Source organism: Martes martes (genome assembly GCF_963455335.1).
Source record: "Martes martes genome assembly, chromosome: 14".
In the NCBI taxonomy this organism is placed as follows: domain Eukaryota; kingdom Metazoa; phylum Chordata; class Mammalia; order Carnivora; family Mustelidae; genus Martes; species Martes martes.
This window is the reverse complement of record NC_137902.1, coordinates 77,901,809-77,925,289: the sequence shown is the minus strand read 5'-3', so window position 1 is coordinate 77,925,289 and position 23,481 is coordinate 77,901,809. Positions and strand designations below refer to the sequence as shown.

Here is a 23,481-nt window from a genome sequence, read left to right as displayed (position 1 = left end):
TGTTTTATTCTGTAAACACAACTTTGAAAGAAAGCAACATGAAGCACAACTTCGAAGGAGGCTGGTTGTCTCCTTCCCCTCTCGGAGCTCCTCTCTTTTCACCTAAAATCCCACACTTCCTGCTACCCCTCTGGCCATCTGGGCCTCCTCCCTCCTCTGCCCTACTTCTATACCTCCCCTCACCCCCAAAGTCTCCTAAGGATTTCTCATATTCTTAACATTATAATCATCTGTTCCTAAAAACGGAAGGTTCCCAACACCTGCCTTTCCGGAGATCACCTGTGTTTTAGAAGTGACCTTTCTAAGACCATAACCCCTGTTATCAGGGTGGATTTCAGGCCGTCCACGAGAAGAGGATGGAAGTGTGCGAAGCACTTTGAGTGGAGGCAAAGCCTCTTCCCATCCTGTGAAAATGGGAATGGTTCAATGCTAGGAGTTTGTGGCCATGTATGAAGTCACTACTGATAGGGTTTGTGCCATGTGTAGGCGGTATCTCTCTCCTGCTGCAAACTGATCTGATCAAGTGACCCTGTAACCTCTTTCAGGGTTATCCGTCTAGTTCTCTCTCCGTTCCTACGACCACCGCTGTTGCCACTTGGGACGGAGAGCTTGGATTTGAGACAGGAGGTGGGAAAAATGTCTGAGGATGCTGAATTTGATACTCGTACATCTTCATTCCTCCACCACCCCCAGAGTACAGCCGGAGGAAGGAGAGAACAGACATTTAAAGGGTTCTTGGGGAAAGGTTATTTTTAGGGGCGGTCTTGCCAAGACTGGTTCCGGGGATTTTATTTAGACACAGATTGGGCCCCTGCCTGCTTACATGTGTCCATTTCTAGGGTGGTCCTTGGGGTGATGGGGGGAAGCCACATGCACACTGCAGCTCCAGGCCACCTCTCATTCCTTGCAAAAATTCCATTTTATTTAATTTATCTTGTATCCCCCCCCCCCCGCCAGCTTTGTTGAGACATAGTTGTCATACAACATTATGTAAATTTAAGGTGTGCTCTGTGTTCACTTCTCAGCACCTCTGTTCTTCGTGAAAAGATATGAGGAGGTGAAGTGAGAGGTAGGGACCTTGCATCCAGGTTGGCCCAGGAAGGTTCCACTTGTGGCTGGAAATTAGAAACCGCCTCTCCTTCAACTCGCAGAAGTCATGCAGTTTAGACAGTAACTCAGTGGTCACTCTGTTCCAAGGACATACCCATGGCGACCTCAGAGAATGGTAAAATAATGTTGAGACCCAAATAATTTATATATAAGATAGTAATGCCTTTTCTCAGAGTACTAGCCTATTTCTGATCTTTAAAAAATGCAGATATTGGTGAAGTGAGATTTCTTATAGTTTGGCAGCTTTAAATGCCAGAGTCTAGTAATGTCTGAGTGTTTTAATTCCCTCATCCTTTAGGAGACCAAGTCCTGCAGAGAGCTGTGGGGGTGAGCCCTGTGTGTGGAGGGACATCGGGCCACCGACCCCACTGGTGGGCCAGGTTCCCCTCTGAAATGCATGCCGCCATATGCTTTTGTTATTTGATATGCTATCTGTATGGTTTTATAAATACTGTATAGACATCTCCTTAAGACAGTTTGATATTACTATGTGCTGTGCTTCAAGGATGTTTGTTTTGCACGTCTGAAAAACAAAAGGTAAACATTGTTTAAATATGCAGACCAGTCACCAAAGTCAAATCTCTGGCTTTGTTCTTCAGGCAGGTTGTCTTTTCTTAAAAAAAAAAAAAAAAAAAAAATATATATATATATATATATATATATATATATATATGTATGTATATGTGTGTGTGTGTGTGTGTGTGTGTGTGTATATATAAATATAATGTTCAGGCCCTTGGGAATCTGGGAGTGAAGTGGTGATAAGTATATTTACTGTGTGATAAATTCATGTTTACTGTCAAGATTGCCCTTGTTTCAGACACCGGTGGGGCTGTCACTATCAGAGTCCTTTAAGGACTTGGTATGGAAGCAGGAAAAAGGCTGTCAGAAATACCTGGTGTGTGACCGTGGGTTCTATTGCTGTAACTGGTAACTGGATATTACAGACGCCAAAGGATTTCTATTCTGCCATCCTAGAACTTGGACGGTGTGTACCTTCTCCATTAGGGTTTTGAAATGCGATGTCAAAATAGGGATTTTAATGGGAAACTTAAAAAAATCCTGAAGCAGCACTTCATTGATTAACTTCAGAAGTCTAGGGTGGCTTAATTATATCCAATATAAGTAGTTTTTCTTTTTTCAGGGAGAAATGTGGAGGATTAAATGAAGTAAAACTTGCTAACATAGTTACAGATAACCCCCAAGACCAAAGAGTGGGCTAACAAATTGTATATACTTGCCTGAGTCACTTTTTAGATTTTATTTATTTATTTTTATTTATTTATTTGACAGAGAGAGAAATCACAAGGAGGCAGAGAGGCAGGCAGAGAGAGAGAGGGGGAAGCAGGCTCCCTGCTGAGCAGAGAGTCCGATGTGGGGCTCGATCCCAGGACCCTGGGATCATGACCTGAGCCAAAGGCAGAGGCTTTAACCCACTGAGCCACCCAGGCGCCCCTGAGTCACTTTTTTAAGATACATTTTGCATCAGGCATACACATTCCTTGTAGAAAATATGGATAAGAAATTTTTAAAAGTCACAATCTAGAGAAAACTTGCATTCACATTTGGCCATATTGTCTCCTAGAGCACTTTATGCTATAGTATGGAAGCATATGTTGATGAATTTTATACTATAATATGTAATTATCTGAAATGTCTTAGGATATGAGGACTTCATTCTGTACTTTTGTGACTGCTCTCCACCCAGCACGAGCCCTAGGGAAGAACTTTCTGAAGGAGGAAGTCCCAGCCTGGTTCCCTCCAGCGTGGTGTGAGCAAGAACTTTGGGAATGCCCAGTTTCCCTGTTTTTGCCCCTTCTGTTAACCAGAGCTTTTCCCATATGAAGAGGAAACCTGTAGACGTACCTGACAGGGTCTATTCCCGATTTAGAACCATGCTCTGGTCCAAAATACCAACACAGAGAATGTGGTGAATTACAGGGAGCTGCTGCATTCTAAATGAATGCTTGAATCCCTCTGTGTAGGCAGCCATTTATTTGGGTCCCTGAAAATAGTAACAGTATGGTGAACTTGAATTAAAGAATATTGATTTTGCCGTCCGTGTCGTACAAGCTGCTTCCCCAGTTGCCGGGACAGGCCCAGGAGGGAAACGTCAGTATGCTTTTCTAAAGAAAAGCTTGAATCCCTCCTCAAGCAGAGAATCCTGAAAGTATAATCAGTGTTGCTATTGCTTAAAACCAAGCCACAGTCGGGTCTGCCGTGTCACAGACCCACCTCTTGTTCATAATTATCCAGGCTCCAAGGGAACAAGTTATTTTGGGAAGAGCTCAGGATCAATCATATGTAAGGCTGTTTGTTGGGGAGCCAAATGCTTGCTTACCAGAAAGTCCTCAAAGGAATTCTCCACGTAGCGCGTGCCAGCGTGGGGGAGGCAGGTGTGATCCCAAAGAACTCCCCGCTGGTGCCTAAGTCAGGCTCACAGCCTGCAGACGGCTCTCAGCTTGGATGACCGAGCACCCAGAGCTTCCCTATGGTTCTTTGAGCTTACCGCCTTTTTCTTTTTCTTTCTTTCTTTTTTTTGTTTTTTTAAACATTTTAGAGCAAAAATGACTGAGACTTTGAAGATACTTGATTTGGTTAGTTTAACATATGCTGCCAACCCCAAAAATAGTTTGGGAAGAATCTGCATATTTCTAACCTGCCCCCCCCCCATTTAACAGTTAAAATGGAGAGTTCCATCAAGATCGTTTGCTAACTGTCCTTTAGAAGAGGGAATGCTAGAGCTTTTTTTTTTTTTAACAAAAAGTTTTTAAAAGAAGCTCTACAAATTTTTATGTAAAAATTTTGTTTCAAGGATTTTTTTAAAAAGATGTCTCCATTTATTTGAGAGAGAGAGGGAGAGAGAGCAGCACGAGTCGGGGGAGGGGCAGAGGGAGAGGTTCTTTAAGCAGACTCTCCGCTGAGCACAGAGCCCCATGGCTGGATCCCACCACCCATGAGATCACGACCTGAACTGACGCCAAGAGTCAGATGTCCAACCAACAGAGCCACCCAGGCGCCCCTGTTTTAAGAATTTTAAAACACCCCTTATAATGAAAGTAGAGGGGGCTTGAGTTGCAACTAACACTGAGAATCTCAGCCGATCAGAGGAGGGTTTGATGTCCTTGCTGTGTTGCTCCACACGCCTTGCCGATAATAGAGACAAAGAAATGAGTAATTGCGGCTAAGAAGTAAGAATCAGGAGCGTGAGTAATAAGAACTCCTGTAAGTGGTGATAAAATGTTTGTGGGAAATTTTCTTGAGAAGGAAAGAAATTAACAGATGGAAATACTTTCTCTTCTCGATAAATGTAAGATCTTTATGAAACAGAGAAGAGTGCTAAATAATTCAGCCCAAATCCAGTATTATTTATGGTGATGCATATAAGAGGGAACATGGGGACACATATTAGACTTTAAATGGAGGCTTTGACATAGAAAAGGAATCCAGTAAGCCGAGACTTACAACAGTTGTCATCTTCACAGGACAGGGGAAGCATACTGTAACTTAAGATCAGCAAATGATAGACTTCAGCTAGTTCCCCTATCATTCTTGTGTGTCAGTTACTATCCGTCTTCCCTGAAATCAGTAACATTCAGATCGGAGTAATGGATACTTTAGCATATTCAAATGTTGACCTCTCTTTAGAAAAAAGATCCTAATAAAGTATTAAAAGACAGTTCTGACATGAAGGTAAAAATCATGACTCTCACACAAATAGACACATGCTAAAGATGTTATTTAACTCACTAGCGAAGAGCAAACTGGAGAGGGGTTTCAAGCAGTTAGGAAAAAATCCAAAGAATCGGCACATTTATAGATTAGCAATAATGAAACGAATGTCCCTCTGGGCGGAGGTATTGTCGCTGTACCCAACAGAATGCATTTCTTGTCTGTAGGCAAGAATTACTTGCACTGTTCTTTGTCTGTGACTTACGAGTCTTGGAACAGCATAGAAGGCATGCTGTAGACAATGAACAGGTTTCCCATCAAAGCCCGGGCTTTTGCTTGTATTTATATAACTGTTATGACACCTTTCCAGATTCCCTAACTTTAATCTCTTCTGTCCTTTCTGGAAGGTATGGAGGAGATTGATACCACATTACAAGAGAGGCCATTCCTCAAGCCAGAATCAGTCTGGGCAAGATTTGGCTTTGTTAAAAAACCTGAAAAGCATTTGTTTTTTTTTTTTCTCCTGTTAGAGAGTCTGAAGAGCTTTTAGCGCCTTCTTCATGTGTTCTTCACAGCCCGGGACCTAAATGGTAGTCAGTCTTATGAGCCTGGTGACTGATGCCTAAAATTCAGGGTTCAGAATTCCTGATTAAAGCCAGACCTGGATAGAACTATCTTTTCAAGTGCTGGAGAGCCATCTTTAACCTATCCACTTAAAGAATCATCCATTAGCCTGGTTCTATTTTTAGATGCCCTCAGCTGTGAGGTTGTCTTTTATTTTTCACAAGGATTTTTTTTTGGGGGGCAAGATTACAGAGTGTCTTTTAACATTTAAGGATTCTATAGTTAAGTCTGACATGATAATAATTTTTAAAAACCTGGAACTTGAGCAGATACAGATTTTTTTAAGCAGATACAGATTTTTCAACTCCTCAGTCTTTTTTATATTTTCAGTCAAAAAAAAAAAAAATCTGACTGCTATCTTCTTTACTCTATCCCAGAAAGTCTGACAAATCAGATCCTAGTCAACAAATAGGTATTGAGCGCTACTGTGTGCCAGGCACTGTCCGGAGCAAAGCAAAGACCCCTGCTTCCATCTGTGTCACTTACACCAGCATGTTTGAAGTGCGCAGGTGGCGTCACCCACCAGGTCTTTCTGAAGGCACTATTTTCCCACTTTCCTACCAAGTCCTTCAAGGATTCCATCGGTGACAGCTCCCCTTGAGTTGTTCCTGGGCTCGCCTGCCCTGCAATTTGAGTTTGTGAGGTGTCCTAACTTTGGGTAGGAAGAGGCCCCGAGCCCTGCTTGCTGACAGAACTTTTTGGGCGTGAATCAACAGAAGAGGGCTGCCTCATTTTTTCCCCTCTTCCTTGGTCTCGGAATAATTAAGTTGGTATTTGTGAGTATCCCTAGAAGTCAAGTGAAAAGCAGCATTTTAGGGGTGCCTCAGTGGCTCAGTTAAGTGTCTGACTCTTGATTTCAGCTCAGATCACAGTCTCAGGGTCTTGGGATCAAGCCCCGAGTCTGGCTCTGCGCTCCGAATGGAGTGTGCTTGTCCCTCACTCTCTGCTCCTGCCCTGACTCTCTCAGTCTCTCTCTCTCTGTCTCTCAAATAAATAAATAAATAAATAAAATTTTCTAAAACAGAATTTTGGTACTGTTGAGGTTCCAACTTATTCATGACTGAAATTGTCACCATTTGAAGTATTGAAAATTTGAATGGGTACTAGTTCCCTCTCTGTGAATTACAGGTATGCTGGCTGGATGCTGGGTTCTTTGGGTGACAGAAAGTTGACCAAGACAGGATCAGAGGCTACTGCGGTCATTTTGGCTTTTTGATTCCTAAAATGTACGCTTGCTTGCAGGCAAACGAAAGCCCAAGAAACCAGTCGTGGACTTTCCATTTGCAGTGGAATGTACTGGGATTTGCTTTTTTACAAGTTAATTTTGAAGCTCTTTTTACTTAGTGTGTTTTGAACCGAGTTAGCCCCTTATACTAACGGTCTCATGCAAATAAGTTCTTTTTTAAAAATGCAGGGACAAAATATATTTCTATGGGCGAAAACTAATGCTCTGAACACTTTGTTCCTTGAGGAAGTCACAGTACACTACTGATGCTCTTTATCCTGTGAACAGTGGTGTGAAGTGCTTGGGGAGAATCAGGAAAAGATGAAGACCTGGCCTTTCTGGATTTGTGGATTTCAGACCTTCTTGTCTCCTCTTTCTGTCTGTGCCCTGCCATGGTTTATGAAATGTGCATGTTTATGCTTGGTTATTGGAGGTGGAATATTCTTTTGCTCAAGGAGCCTTAAGTCGTGACTGTAGGCTATGTATTTTTTTCTATGCAATGGTTTAATTCCCTTTTAGTTTAAACCCCAAAGCACTTCCAGTTTCTTTGAATTGCCACCACCGACTGCTGTTCTTCTGTGTTTCTGTTGCATCTGTATTTGTGAAGTAGTTGGCTTTCTCTTTCATTTATCAGATATCACAGTCAGCCAGTTGGGGTAGGTGCACAGTGCATTCCTTGGGGCGAGCAACAAGTCACAGGAAAGAGGGGCTGACTTGGCCACACCGGGCCCTCAGCGGGTCACAGAGCCAGGACTCAGATTTTAGGGCGGCTGTGTTTCAGGGTCACAGAGCCAGGATTCAGATTTTAGGGCGGCTGTGTTTCAGGGGGTGCTACAATGAGCTGTCACCTGCCGTGGGATCTAGCAGGATCCTGGAGACTTGGCAGAGATTTGTGGGCAGAGAACAAAAGGGCTGCCCACTGTGTACTCAGATGCCTGCTTACGCAACTCATGAGAGCATGAGGGCTCCAGATGGGCTTCCAAGACATCTTACCATTGGTTGTAACACATGCAGGATCCTTAGAGTGGACACTTAACGTGCTTCCATACTTCTCTCTCTCTGGTTGAATTTTTAAAATGTCATGTGAGGAGTTGAAAGGTGTACTTGGGCACTTGGCAGCCTTGAAGATGTGGAATTTTTTTCCAGATCAGAAGATTAGGTTGAGCAGTCCTCACTGAGAGTGGCTTCTTGGTCCAGAGACCTTGCTGAAAGGTTTTATAAGATGGCTGTGTGACTGAATATTTAAATTTAAGGCCATGCTGCTATGGCCCCGTTGTATGGATCACCCGGTGCGTGTCCTTAACTGGCGTGTGGGCCAGGGTCTCTCGGTTGAGGGGACTGGGATTGTGAAGCTTTGTAGTGAAACAGAATGTTCTGCTTCTGCCAGCCATGTGGGGCAGGACTTTGCAGAGTTCCCTGTGCAGAGAACTCCCTGCTCTATGTGATGGCCATGTCTCCTTTTTATTTTATTATTTTTTAAGATTTTATTTATTCATTTGACAGAGAGAGACACAGTGAGAGAGGGAACACAAGCAGGGGGAGCAAGACAGGGAGAAGCAGGCTACCCAACAAGCAGGGAACTGGATGCAGGGCTCAATCCCAGGACCCTGAGATCATGAACTGAGCTGAAGGCAGACGTTTAACACCTGAGCCACCCAGGCGCCCCGAGTGTCTCTGTTTTAAACACTAAAGCCGAAATCACATTTACTTCCCAGGAACAGCTCTGACCTCCTCTTCTACCTTAACCAGAGAGTTTATAAATGGGTGCAGCTTTCTAGATGCTCCCTACCTCCTTACTTGCCAAATATTTAAAAAAAAAACACACACACACAAAAAACCCAGGAAAGTGATTAGAAGGAATCTTGTCAGACTGGGAGTCTATGAGGTGGAAAATAACACACCCTTAAAAGTGATTATTGTAAATAGAAAAATAAATGGAGCATTTTTAGACAATCAACTTTAAACCACGGAGTGGCTTCCGCTAGTTGTACGCGAGAGTGCATTCTGAACCAACGCGGTAGGTGGTGTTGGCCGGTCAGCTTTTATAGTTCTTCTCCTCCTGATTACCTTTTGAACTGTTTCATAGAGTTGATGATAACAATTACTATCCCTCCCCCTTTTTTTCTGTAGCTGGGAAAGTGTCAGGACACGAAGGACAAATAATTTCATGGTGTCAGAGTCAGAAATAGAATCTGAGTTCTGAGCCACGACTGCAGGCTGGACCGGGCTCGGCCTCCCCCTTTCCTGGGGCCCACTCATCCCTCCCCATAGGATTTAGGCCAGGATCGACACGGTGAGCCTCCCAATGCCTTTACTCACCCACGAAAGCAAGCTCAAAATCACAGAACTCTTTGACAATGCCCCAAACTGCTTTGGACCTGACAAATAATGCTGTATTATCATTGGTGGGCTTGAAAGCTGAGAGCTGCTTCAGACCTTCCTACGCCCCAAGCTTCATGCTGTGGGCTGTGCCCGAATGTCCCAGCCCTCAGCACGCTCCATTCTCTTCCGTTCAGGAAAACCCCACAAACTTTTCTGAGTACCCATTTCAGGAAATGGGATCTGAAATTCGTATTTCGTGTTATTATTATCAGAGGAAAAACTAGTTTAAAAAGTATAAAGGGAGTTTATAGATGTTGTCTTGTCGTATTTTTGGTTTGAAGAAAATAGAATACTAAGTTGAACAGATAGTCTTAGAGGAGACAGACCAGGCCTAGAAACTTATAGCTGAAAGAATTAATAATTATCTGATAGCATGAAACGAACTTGTGTTCAGACAACTGTGTCAGACTCAAGATTGATGTTTTTTTTTTTTCTTTTTCTGGGTAATAATCCCTTTCAGGTAGAGATATGAACTTGTGTTATGTAAATAACCTCAGTTACTAATCGTGATTAAAGGACCTTTTCTCTGTCTGCAGTGTAGGCTGTTAGGTCTATAGGGTTAATTAACTTAAAAAGAAACCATATGCAAATGTATATCATTCAGTAGCACCAGCTTATCTCAACATGTTAGTAAAGACACAGTACTTTTTTTTTTTCCCCCTTAAGCATGCACAGAGAATTTAACTTTGAGAAAGACAATAGGCTTACCGTTCTTGTGGACTAGGGACTTTGCCAGTAAGTTCTTCAGGAAAGAAGATGGCCTCACCTTCCAGTGAACAGGACTAACACTTCTTGCTAATGATAATCCTGGGAAACTCCTTCTACTGCTATTGTTCTCAACCGCCATGTTTTGGGTGTTGAGGAATGTTTTCTTGGCCACTAGATTAAGTTCAGGAATGTAACAGAGAAGGGACTGAGGGTAGTTGAGTGTCCTTCAGACTTCCTGCATGAAAACATAATACTACAAGCCTACGAGCCATGGAAACACAACCTTAAAGGTTAAGGGTTAAACCCTTAATCTCTGGGCCCTTCTCCTTTGTACCCTGTTGCTTACAGAGATTTTGGTGCCATGGCCAGGTTGGGTCTATATGGGCCTGGAGACCAGTCTGCTCCCGCGGGACCACCCATCCGGGCCAGTGTCTCCGGGATTGTGATTCCTTATGTTTCAGGAAGAGATGCTGATATTTGCTCCTGTTGTTTGGGGAATATACGCATGAAGACAGTGCCTTCCACTGCCTTTCCATCTTTTCTACGTGTGTCTTGAATACCCTTTCCCTTCATTTTCTTGTGAGCTTCTTTGGAAGGTGGTAAGAGCCACAAATATCAGCCTTTCTCTTCTGGAGGTACAGATCTTCCTTAACTGACATTGGAGTTATATCTGGATAACCCCATAATAAGTTAAAAATATCTTAAGTTAGAAACACATTGGCTCCATGTAACCTACCGAATGTCATAGTCCAGCCCAGCCGCCCTTAACTGTGCTCAGAACACTGATGTTAGGCTACAGTTGGGCAAGAGCATCTAACACAAAGCCTGTTTCATAATAAAGTGTTGATGGTCCCGTGATTGAATACTGTACCCAAAGTGAAAAACAGAAGGGCTGTGTATGGGTGCAGAATGTTGGTAAGTTTGTAAGTTGTTGACCCTCGTGATCCCGTGGCTGCTTGGGAGCCGCTGCCCCTGCCCAGCATCATAAGAGAGGATCGTACCACACAGCTTAGCTTGAGAAAGGATCCAGATTCAGAATTCCAAGTATGGTTCCTACTGACTGGGAATGGCTTTCACATCACTGTGAGGTCAAAAACTTGTAAGTCCAACCGTCGTAAGTCAGGAACATCTGCAGATGGGTGTGTGGTGTCCCATCTTGGTTTTCTTTGTATGGCTCTCCAAGGTTTTTTTTTTTTTGTTTTTTTTTTGTTTTTTTTTTAATGTGCCTGTTTTTGAGCTTCAGAAAGCATTGGGTCTTATCACTAGGTGCAGAAGAGCAGGGAATGAGCTGTTCTCCAGAAGAGAGGTAGAGGAAGCAGGAGAGGAGGTTGGAGGACCTCACATGTGACTGAGCAGCTTCTGGGTTGAGCCATGTGATGTGGACACCCTGGCCTCTCTCTTTGGTGGGCGTGTCCAGTTCAGAGAGCACGATTCCTCTTAGGAGGGACATCTGGCTTGGTAGTGTGGTTTGATCCAAGGAGCCTGGCTCTAAAACCATGTGGACCTACCTCCTGGCCACGCTAGTCCTCCAAGATTGAGTTCCCACGTTGCTGTCAAGTAGCAAGGCTAGCCACAAAGAAGCCTTCAGGTAAATGTGTGGGGTCTTGCCCTTGCTGTTGTGGCTTTGTCTCCTGCATAATTAGCAGGCTTTTCACAGAAACCCAGGATGACTGGAAATGCCTAAGAACAGTCTCTATAGGCTATGGTAATTAAAACCGTAAATAGACTGAAAATTAAACATTCTAATAAAGCTTAAAATTCCTTTTCAGAGTGCACCGGCCTCTTTGCAAAGCCATTATACCAGCACTGTCGGGGTCCTTTTCACATGGAAGTTGGTAGTTACCACCTTTATTGGCTCTTAGAAGGGCTCATTAAAGATAGGGACACTTCATTAAACTTACCTAAATAAATTGACCTTTTAGATTAAATTCATTCTCCGGATTTGCACAAAGGGATAATTACCTATGGTAAATTACCTTCATTGTGAGTATACCTATAAAAAGGTAGTATCAAACAGACTTCCCCAGTGTTTCATCACGGGGTCAGGAAGCTTGCAGCTTTGGGATTATATATCAGAAGTGTTTCTGACACTTTTATTATGAACGGACTTAAGTGACACGGCGACAAGATAAGGAAATTGGCATCAGCAGTAGTTGCTCATTTTTAAATTCAAATATAAATAAAGGCAACTCTCTAAATATTTTATGTCATTCTATTTTTCTGTCAATTTCATTTTAAAAAATCACAACCTGTTTTCTTGTGCCTTTCCCCAAAATTTAGGTCTGTGATTATTCTCAGTATTGTCAGTTTAAAAAAAAAATGCAAAACCCGAACACATTTAAAGTCATTTTGGTTGCTAAAAACGGGCCTAGGATGTGTTTTACTGATGCATAACTGTCTAGAAACAACCAAAATGTCCATCCACAGGGAGCTAGTTACATACAGCACAGTATATGGTGGAATACTATGCAGCCATCAAAAGGAATGATCTATGTGGAAATGGAAAGAGCTCTAGGTTATATTTTTTATGTGGGTAAAAAAAAAAACCCAGGTGCAGGACAATGTCTATATTCTGGCATGGGTTAAAGGACAAAAAAAAAAAAAAAGGAGTGTGCACCTGTGTACTTACATGGGTATCATGAAGAGACACACGCAAAACTGAATGTTTGTTCCCTCTGGAGAATGGAACTGGGTACCCAGGAATGGGAAGAGAGGGACGCTTTTCACTTTATCCCCTTTTTGTGGCACTTGAATCTTGAGCCAGGGAAATGCATCGCCTATTCAAAAAGCAAATAGATAAAATTAATATTTAAATTTAAAAAAAGTTAGACTCTTCCTAACAATCTTGACTTCAAACACCAAAGTTTGGTTCTCTAGAACAGTGCTGTCCCATTGAGCTTTCTGTATTGCTGGAATGCTCGGTCTGGGCACCGTCCAGCTCAGTAACCCCCAGCTACAGGTGGCTTTTGAGTACTTGAAAAGTAGCTTATGCAATTGAGGAACTAAGATTTTTAATTTCCTTTCATTTTAGTTAGTTTATACCTAAATAGCCACCCATGGCTAGGGGCTACCATGTCGACTGGAGGTAGATCTAGAGCATATGGTTTCAAGTATCTCTTCTGTTTTGAGTTGACTGAAGTTTAGAGGTGTTTTAGGAGAAATAATTTTTCCTTTAGGCTCTCAGGTTGAAATGAATTATTGTAAGTCCAAGAAAATGCCTACATTCTCTTTTTGCCCTCATACTTAATGCCGTCACATCTTTGTTGAAATAAGTATTGGATTTGAAAATTTTCTGTTACTCAGGAAGATCATTTTTATGGAAAGAGTATCTTTTTGTGGTCTTGCACGGAACCCACCTATTTTTTAGGGATTCATTTTCTCCTCTGTCACACAGACCCTATTTGCGCGTCTCCGCACAGAGTAACATGCTGGGCACTTTGTTCTGGAGCCCCACAGCTGTTGCGACCCAAGGGGACATTTGCATTCTTAGCCAGCAGCTGCCACGCAAGCCCTTCTAAAATGGTTTTGGCAGGAAATAGTGCACAAGTGGAAACCAAGTTAAAAGCAGCTTGAAAAATAAACAGAATGACTTTGGATGCCTCTTGATATATAGCCCACCTTTCCACTGAAGACTGTCATCATGATTTGTCAACATGACGGGACTGGGAGCCCTTCCATGGCCGGGCTCTATCTAACTGCCTTTGATATCCGGGGTCTAGCCCAGGGTCTGGCATATGCCAAGAGGAGGTCCTTATTACTGTTATTATTATCATTATTTTTAATGATTGACTATACTGCAAATTTGTTTAATTGATTTAGTTACTAGCTTAACAAAGTTGTGCATTCAGGATAAACTAAGATGTAGATAATGAGTAGTTTGGGGGCCCTCCTCTCCTCTCCTCTCCACGACACAATACCGCCCACCCTCCGCTCTGAAGTAAGCCATTATGAACATTATTTAAACATTCTTTATTCATCCATTCTGCAAGCAAGCTTATTTTTGTTGCGTGCAGGGAATAAGCACGCTCTCATTTAGTCCGTATCTCCTACGAAATAGGTTTTCAGAAGGTGAGGGCATAGGTGTGAACATGGTACCTTTCTAAGCTGAAGGCATAAATCCCTCAGGCTGGTATATCAAATAAATGATTTTTTTTTTTTTTGGTCCCTAAAGGGGAAACTACTAAAATCTTACTGTAGGCCTCGAGTCATCCTTTCCATCAAATTATGTGTGCTTGCCCTAGAAGGCCCCGGGAGCTCCAGTCTCGAGTGTGTAAGAAGTTGAGTGTTGGCTGCATGGGGTGGAGGGTTGCCCTGATGGGGCTGGGGCTGTGCCAAGCAGTGCTTGATTCTCGTTGCAGACTTTCACTGCCTGGTGTAATTCCCACCTAAGGAAAGCCGGCACCCAGATTGAGAACATCGAGGAAGACTTCAGGAATGGCCTTAAGCTCATGCTACTTTTGGAAGTCATCTCAGGTTGGTCTTGAACGTACAGGTGTCCTGCCACACCCCGCGCATCCGTGTGTGGGCTCTAGATATGCATCTATTTAGAAACGACTGCCTCAGATGTGCCCTTTGACCCTGGCTGGGCCAGAACACGGTATTATTGGCAGAGAACACCTTTCCAAAGAGCAATCTGCCTGGAGTTATTTTTCTGCTCTGAAAAAGGAGTAAATTCTGTTTAAAATTGACGTATTAAAATAATGTTTGCACCATCCACCTTGAAACAGAATAAGAAAAGAAAAAAAATGACATTTATGTGACTCCCTATGGTGCTGCCCTCTCTCTGCTCTAAGCCCAGCAGGTGCCTCTCCCAGACATGGTCTTCCGTGCAGAAAGCCAGGATACATGTTGCCATAAGTCTGAAAATAATGAGCTCAAATCCCAGAGGGGTTATGTTTTGCTCTGAATTTCAGTTGGCTGGTGTAGACTTTGGATGAGAGAAGGGATCACCCTTGAAGAAGTGGGACTAGAAGGGCGGTGGCAAGTGTGCCTCGATCCATATATCTTCATAATCGGGTGTCTGCCATGAGCCCTGGCAGCCAGTGCTGTGATTTGGACCAGGCTCTCCTGACTTCCTCTAATAGTTAGTCAGCAACTCCAGAGGCTCCTGGGCTACCAACCAGCTTTTCTCTAGACTCCTTTGTAAGTTTGGCTGGTAGACCAAACCGGACTCTCCCAAGCAGATCTGAAAAGCATATGGCTCTGCACTGGTCCATTGGTCTTAAAAGTTTTTTTGGTTCGTGGTTTACAAAAACCAGAGACCCATCAGAAACAGTCACATACCTATTTCCATTTAAGGAAGCATGGACTCTGAATTTTAGTGTCTCAATTCCGTGTCAAGGGGTTACTTTCTCTGTGTCTACGCTATCCTTTCTTCATCCGACAGGGGAAAGGCTGCCTAAACCTGACCGAGGAAAAATGCGGTTCCACAAAATTGCTAATGTCAACAAAGCCTTGGATTACATAGCCAGCAAAGGCGTGAAACTGGTGTCCATCGGGGCTGAAGGTAAATGAGGGGTGATAGGAATCAACCGGCTTGCCACACTGACCTCCCAGTGGAAGGTGGGTGGGCCCGCAACTGGGTGAATTCCTCCTGGCACTTACGGTGCTCGCCACCTTATGGTGTCAGGCTGTCTGCTAAGGTCTGGGGTACAGAGATGAGAAGAAAAGTAGCATGAATGGCAGACCAAGCTCTAGGATTATTTGTAAAGAACAGAGTTAAACATAATGCTGTCTTCTTCAGCCTGATTATTGGGATGGGAAAGAGCTTAACCTTCCCGGTGACTCTTATGAAGAACTAATTAGTAGGAGGGAAGTGACCTCTTCTTTCTTGGGGAGATTGGGAGCCCCAGTGAGTTTAGCAGGCACTAAGACAACTCGGCTTCTTAATGGTTTTTTTTACAGCTGAGTACCATGACCTTGCCCCACCTTGGGGCACCCTGCAAGGATCACGGTGAAGATGAGCCCATGTTCTCTGAAACTGACTACTCAGAATCTTGGCCCATCTAGTCTTTGGGCTTTGGAAACTCTTGGGTTGTTTTCAGTGATTATGCATGTACAAGATATATGCTTATTATTAACTCAGAACTCATTTAAACCAGAGACATTTGGTTATGAATACTGTATAACTAGACACACTGCGACACATAAAAACATGAACTGGTCTTTCCATTATATATATATATTTTCCAATAGCTCTGAAGTCAAAACTTACGGGAAACATACAAGCTGTAGGAAAAATGTATGCACTGATGATGTCACCTTTATGCGAATTTGTTGTTGTTGTTTCTTTCCTAAAGAAATTGTGGATGGCAACGTGAAGATGACGCTGGGTATGATCTGGACCATCATCCTTCGCTTTGCTATTCAGGATATTTCAGTTGAAGGTAAAAGACACGGCTGAAAATCTGATTGTATTAGGATACTTGGAGTTATTCGTAGATTGAATTTATAAAGTAGAATTTAAATAAGGCCTTGTAAAATTGAACAGTCATTTCCATGATTTAATGGAAGATATGGGAGTTGGTTTTCACAGGTTTTATATTTGTATGGGAAAGACCCCAGCAATACTGTTTCATTCATGGGGGTGGAATCATTTTGGAAAAGATGAGCACATGTTCAGAACAGAAGTCACTTTTTAAAATGAGCATTTTGGGGGCTTTTAATTGCTTATTATATTCATAGGTTCCCAACTCTAACAGTTCTGTGGACTTGCAGGTGCAAAAAAGCAGTCAGTTGAAATCTGACTTCATTCATTCACCTTCTGTCCCTGCTTTCCTTCTCCGTCTCTGTGTCTGTCTCTATGGCTTTCTGTCTTTCTGTTAACAAAATCTCCATTGTTATTGTATCTTTGGGCCTAACAACTGTTCCGTCACTATAATAGAACCATAGTCCTTGGCACTGCCACAGAAGATGAAAATCTTTAGTCTTTTTCGCCCACTGTACTCGAAATATTTTGATGAATTCAGCACTGTTGAAAAGTGTCAAATTGACATTCTTAAAATTAGAACTTTGCCTATTTAGCCCTCAAATCACAAAATGTATAGCTGCCGAACCTACTGAAAGGTGGTCTGGATCGTCCAACCATTGTCAACCTCTCGTACCTTTGTCACCCAACAGCTACCCAGGAACCTGAACGGTGAGGGTGGGGACATTGTTTGTAGTTCTGCCCAGCATAGAGTACCCTCTGATGCAGGTCTTTTTAGGTGATGTTAGTTACTATTCAACCATCAAACGTTAAAAACCAGTGATTTACTTACTATTGCGCCAGATGGCATGAAGCCTACAGCATTTACCCTTAAGGATTTTCTGACCACTTAGATTATTCCCTTCTGGCATGGAAGCCCCGTTTGTGTCATCTAAAAATCCAACTGCCAGGCACGTGGGTGGCTCAGTCAGTGGGCATCTGCCTTCAGCTCGGTCATGATCCCAGGGTCCTGGATCCAGCCCCACTTTGGGCTACCTGCTCAGCTGGAAGCCTGCTTCTCACTCTCCTACTCCCCCTGTTGTGTTCCTTCTCTTGCTGTCTCTCTCTCTCTCTGGCAAGTAAATAAATAACAAATCTTAAAAAAAAAATAAAATAAAAATCCAAGTGAGATATAATGATCTTAAAATCTCAATAATTCAGGCTCAGAATTTATAAAGTCTGAATTTGAAAACTTTCATGCAATGTGCTTTTTTTAAGATACATTCATTTCATTGCAGTGAAAATAACAAGGTGCTTCTTTTAAGTTCTTGCTTTATTAAAAAACAGTAATTTATAATAATTTTACCAATTTCATATACTTTCAAATTTAAATATATAAACAGTTGAGCTCCCCTTAAAGAACAAATATTATTTTTAAAAAGCTTGGTCACATGATTGCATTTGCTAGACTAGCAAATCCTTTTCCCACAAATATTACAGAGGTTATTACAGGGTTTTTTCTGATGGGTTACACATGTCAAATTAGTGATAGTTTAATTTAGAATTTACTTCTATTTCAAATGTATCTATGAGTGGTATCCATTATTCGTTTTCCCTAGAGTGATTGTTGATGTGTCCAAAATAAGATAAGTCACAATATTTTGTGAAGTTATGACAATAAAAAGATGCATTAACCTGCTTTTCAAAAGACTAAGAAGTTAAACATTCAAAAGTGGGAATACGATTAGCAAAGTTCCTAGATCTCTTCCAAGTAGATGTTTTTCAGGAGGTAGTTGGTTTTTTGTTTTCTTTATTGTTTTACTTTTTTGGAGTCATTTCTCAACAACCTCACTTAATTTCTGGAGGTCTCTAGAAAGGTGATCTTAGTTTGTTTTCATGATGTGTAGCATGTGCAAAAAGACGTTGTTATTATGATTGAATTCTTTGAGGAGCCAGTGTCCTTTGGCAGAATGATGGATTTCTTCCAGGAAATAAAATGAGAGATGAACACACCTGCTAATGAGGGTGGTCCTGTTGTACATGGATGGGGTTTGCTTGGTACATCTCTCATGTTTTGTGATGGAGTGATAAATGGCAGTACCTACTTATAATGTGCTTTTCACATCAGCGATTCTGTGTGTGCCAAAAGGCCATGTTTCAGATTTAAGCTCTCCTTGCTGGGAGTGGGGTATACCGCTGCCAGGGACATAATAGGCCTGGTTAGGAAAACCCGACAATGGTGTTGGGGTGGGAGAGAGTCCTTTTTGATTAGGTTAGCCAATGAAGTAAGGAGAAAATGTTGATGTTCATCGCATAAGAGTGTTCAGACATATTCAGACATAAATTGGGTGAAACTCCATGAAATTTGGCAGATTTAAACTTCAGTAGCATTTATGAGATTCTGTTGATCTGCTTTACCTCTCTTTGCCTTTCTAGCCTAAATTTCACTTAAACTTTCTAAAATACAGTGCATTATTTCCTCCTGATGTATTTTCTTTTTTTTTTTAATATATTATTTATTTGACAGAAAGAGACATAACGAGAGAGGGAACACAAGCAGGGAGAGTGGGAGAAGGAGAAGCAGGCTTCCCACTGAGCAGGGAGCCATATACAGGGCTCGAACCCAGGACCCTGGGATCATGACCTGAGCCGAAGGCAGAAGCTTAATGACTGAGCCACTCAGGTGCCCCAGTGTACTTTTTCTTATTAGTAACTTCGGTTGGGACCCAAAGGTAGGCAGTGTGGAGCTCCATTTCTCAACATTTTTACCAGTTAATATTCGAATAAAGTCTTAGAACGTTCAGTTGCTTTTCTTAATAAGATTTTCTGGAGAAGAGACGTGAATAGGAGTGATTCAAGTGATTCCTTTAGCATGTGAAATTTTGGGAGTGTGTTTATTTCAGCTGGGTTATGGGTCACGGGAAAGTCTGAACGAGAATGGGCAATTCAGATAAATAATTATAGAACAGTTTTTACAGAAAAAAAAAATCAACTTGAAGTCCTTACTAAAATGGAAGGCCAGGGCCCAATGTTAGTTCAGAGTCCACATGTTTATGGGGGTTTTCTAAATTGTTAGCACTGAAATACAGGCAGAATCCTAGATTTTGGGGAACAGTTTTGAGGAGATGTTTGGATGCAGGTAATTTTGGGCCTTCCAAGAAGCTGGTGCCAGAAGGGTATTAGACACTGTCTTAGCCGTCTTGAGCTGCCATAACAAAAGACCATAGACCAGGTGGCCTGACCAATAGAAATTTATTTTCTCTTGGTTCTAGAGGGTGGAAATCCAAGATCAGGCTGTCAGCGTGGTCTGTTTTGGCTATCATTTTGGCTTGTAAATGGCCACTTTCTTGCTACATCCTTTGTGGCAGAGGGAGAGGAAGAGCTCTTTTCTCAGAAGGGCTCTACTCCCATCATGGGAGCCTCACCCTCATGATCTCATCTAACCTTAATTGCCTCCCAAAGGCTCCATCTCTAAATAAGGTCAGGGCTTTAACACAGGAATTTGGAGAGGGGGCTGCCTAGGTGGCTCAGTTGGTTAAGCAACTACCTTTGGGTCAGTTCATGATCCTGGAGTCCTGGGATCAAGTCCTGCATTGGACTCCCTGCTCAGCAGGGAGTCTGCTTCGCCCTCTGACCCTCCCCCCCTCACATTCTTTCTCTCTCATTCTCTCTCTCTCTCTCTCTCTCTCAAATAAATAAGTAAAATATTTTTTAAAAAACACATAGGAATTTGGGGGTGGGGAGACACATAGAAATTTGGGGGTGGGGGAACACAAACATTCAGTCCAGAACAGAAATGCCAGAGATTTTTTCTGGGTGGGGAATGCCTATGAAGAACCAGAAATGGCCAAGAGAGAGCCGTCCAGGGCACCTGGCCAACACCTGTGCTGGAGAAGGGAAGGGAGGTCTGCCAGGAGAAGGGTCTGATGGGGAGCCCCTCAGCCTTGGCTCTCAGAGGAGCCGCACCTGCGCAGGAATGGCTGGCTCCAGTGCCTCTCCTTCCCTCAGTCCTGGGCGGAGCGGCCTGAGGAGGAATGGCTTCTGGGGAATGCGGGGGTCAGAACTGGGACCTCAGTGGCCTGCCTTGTGCTACCATGGGGGGGCCTGCTGTTGTTTCTACTTCATCAGAACTCAAGTGGCCAAACCCGAAACGTACTAATAAGAGCCTTTCGGTATTATAAAAATCAGCGGGTAAGGGAATAAATCTGAGACACGGTGGCCTCTGTGCATCCCATTGACCCAAGGTGATAAGAGAATCAAATGAAGGTTAGTGAAGTCATAGTCTAGGGCATAGTAGTAATTTTTAAGCGAAACTTGAAAGTTTTTATTATTTATTTCCTTTTTTTAAAAAGATTTTATTTTTTTGACAGATAGAGATCACAAGTAGGCAGAGAGGCAGACAGAGAGAGAGGGGGAAGCAGGCTCCCTGCTGAGCAAAGAGCCCGATGTGGGGCTTGATCCCAGGACCCTGAGATCATGACCCGAGCCGAAGGCAGATGCTTAACCCACTGAGCCACACAGGTGTGCCCCGAAAACTTGAAAGTTTTTAAATGAAACTTTAAAAAACGATTCATTGCCAGTATCCCTGCTGTCTGGTTTTATGTTTATGATGTCATAACTTGTGGTTGCCCCCGTGCTGGCCTTTTCAAGTCCCTTAGGTGTCCTCAGCAGTCTGCTCCCGGGAGCAGGGTCCCAGTGGAGATCACGAGAAGAGATGATGCGTTTGGTGGTCCACCCCCTGGGAGGTCTTTTATCAAGCCTAGGAGTTGGGTGCCTTAAGTACTGAGTATTTCCATGTGGACACTGTTTCTTGGCTGTCATTACAGAAACCTCCGCCAAAGAAGGTCTGCTGCTTTGGTGTCAAAGGAAAACCGCTCCTTATAGAAATGTGAACATTCAGAACTTCCACACCAGGTGAGTAAGGAAGGCCCTGGGCTTCTTAGATTCTCCTGGAGTCCTGGGAGGGCCGTGGTTATGTCTGCTAGTGTCTTCCGGCTCCTGTCTGAGGCACGTTTTACGTCTGCTGTGGACCCAGGGCTGTAGCATCTCTGATACTTAAGATCCCTCCGGGGAACCCATCCAGTGGCTTTGAGGGGCTGGTAAAACAGTATGGTACTGCTCAGCCCCCGAACGGGCCTTCACTGTTTGGGGGTTGTGGGCATGCACCGTGACCTTCACCTGCTGCCGTCGGGAGGCGGCAGGCGTGGCTTCTCAGCAAGGACATCGAGGCAGAGTCTGCGTGTCCCCCTGCTGTACTGTCCATACCCCAGCGCCTCCCTCTGTGCTGCAGAGAAAGACACTTCCTCGGCCAGCTTTGTATGCTGGGGTTCAAGAGAAGGAGGAAACTCGTATTTGTAAAATATGGAACAGGAACGTGCGTGAATGGAGTCTAAATTTAATCTCAGAGCGTGGTTTTACCACTTGCCCCAGTGTTCCTCCTCACGCACGTCTTCTGAGAGTACAAGAGCTGTATTTTCACCCTTTATTTGGTGGGTTACTCAGGAATAGAAATAGGTCCTCAGCCACCATGGGTTATCAGAGAAACGAAGGGCAAGCAGGAGCCGCAAGGGGAAATGGGGGAGGTTCTCCTGGGTGGACAAATATTATAAGTGTCTACCAAGCGTCAGGCATGGAGCCAGGCCTTGAGTGTGCAAAGGTGGGGAAGAGGACTTCTCTGTCCCTACAGCACACTGTCTTGAGGACAGGAGGAGCCCCAAAGGAGAAGGCAGGCTTCTGCCAGTGTGGAAGTCAGCTTGCCTCTCACTGACCTCCTCGCCTTTCCTCCTTTGCCCAAGAGTGGGTCAAGCACTTCAGCTCTGTAGCCCCCTGGGGTTTCTTTTTTCCCCTGACCTTTTGGGGAGCAGAACTCCCATTCCCAGCCCTCAGTGAACCCCTGGTCGCCTCTGGCAAGCTCAGAACCCGGGGTTGTCTAGAGAACAGTTAGCGTGAGCGTCTCTGGGGAGACAGACCAGGAGTGCAGGTCCTCCTTGCTGAGTCCCTCGGGTGCTACCATGTCTTTGCCTTTTTGAAAACATGTGAAGAACCTTGGACTTTCAAGTGTGCTAAGGATCTTGAGGGGGGCAGTATGTCCTGGACATTTAAGGATAGCTGTCCTTGTGTGTGGTTTTTGGGCAGACCCTGCAGGAGGGTCCTTGTGGGAGATGGGGAGGAGGGATTGGGACAGGAGGGTGCTGACCAGGGAGGAGGGTAGGGTGAGAAGAGGGTGTGGCTGGTTCTCCCAGCGCAGAACCAGACTGGGCCAGCAGATAGGGAGGAGTCCCAGGGCAAGGGTGGGCGTGACAGACAGAAGGACAGGAGGGACCACTTGTAGGATTACGTCTGTCCAAGACGTAAGCTGCTGCTTTCTCTCCATTAACATGTGTTCCTGTTCTTCCTGACCATGGCACAGCTGGAAGGATGGCCTTGGACTCTGTGCGCTCATCCACAGACATCGGCCTGACCTCATTGACTACTCAAAGCTTAACAAGGTCATTCTGGGGGCCTGGCATGCCACATCCTCTCTGTCCCTCAGCATGTCACCCTGAAAGTGAGCATGTCAGCACTGAACTCACACAAACATGCAGCTTACCGCCAGCTGAGTCTCCCAGCTCGCCTGGCACGTGGTACAGATGGGAAAGGCAGCCAGGAAAATACTTTGATTAATAATTACTTACTAATATTAAATAGGGTGGGACAAGACCCCAAACCAAGTCACCCTTTTGGTCCAAATTAAGATAACAGTTGTCGATTTGGCTTGATTTACTCTTAAGGTTTTTATTTATGTTTCTTAGTGATTTTACATTCCCAGATTGTAAATATGAAAAGTGAAGATATACGGGCTTTTTCTGGGGGAGGGGAAAGAAAAGTTCAAATACTCGAAGCCTTCTTTTTAAATTCTCCTTACCCTTTTCTGAAGGTTTGAATTGCAGACATTTTTACTCAGAACTGATTAACTTACTCCTCACATGAGGGACATTTTACCATTATCTTGCGATTGAGAGAAGATATTAGTTGTAGTTTTAAAAAAGAGCGTTTGAGGGTGCCTGATGGCCCAGTCTGAAGAGCACGTGACTTTTGATCTTGTGGTTGTGAGTTCAAGCCCCACATTGGGTGGAGAGATTACATCAAAATAAAATCTTTTTAAAACCATTTTTAATTTTTTTTATTTTTTTTATTTTTTTTTAAAGATTTTATTTATTTATTTGACAGACAGAGATCACAAGTAGGCAGAGAGGCAGGCAGAGAGAGAGAGGAGGAAGCAGGCTCCCCGCTGAGCAGAGAGCCCGACGTGGGGCTCGATCCCAGGACCCTGGGATCATGACCTGAGCCGAAGGCAGAGGCTTTAACCCACTGA

General features: G+C 43.6%; 1 protein-coding gene across 1 annotated transcript in view; it reads left to right on the top strand.

Moving 5' to 3' along the window:
• ACTN2 (actinin alpha 2) overlaps positions 1-23,481 on the top strand; it is a 67,700-nt gene that overhangs the window by 11,124 nt on the left and 33,095 nt on the right. Inside the window, exons 2-6 of the mRNA XM_080822746.1 lie at positions 14,080-14,194; positions 15,108-15,227; positions 16,021-16,107; positions 20,954-21,041; positions 22,537-22,615. Coding sequence (XP_080678872.1) covers positions 14,080-14,194; positions 15,108-15,227; positions 16,021-16,107; positions 20,954-21,041; positions 22,537-22,615 — 489 coding nt within the window. The remainder of the gene's footprint in view (positions 1-14,079; positions 14,195-15,107; positions 15,228-16,020; positions 16,108-20,953; positions 21,042-22,536; positions 22,616-23,481) is intronic.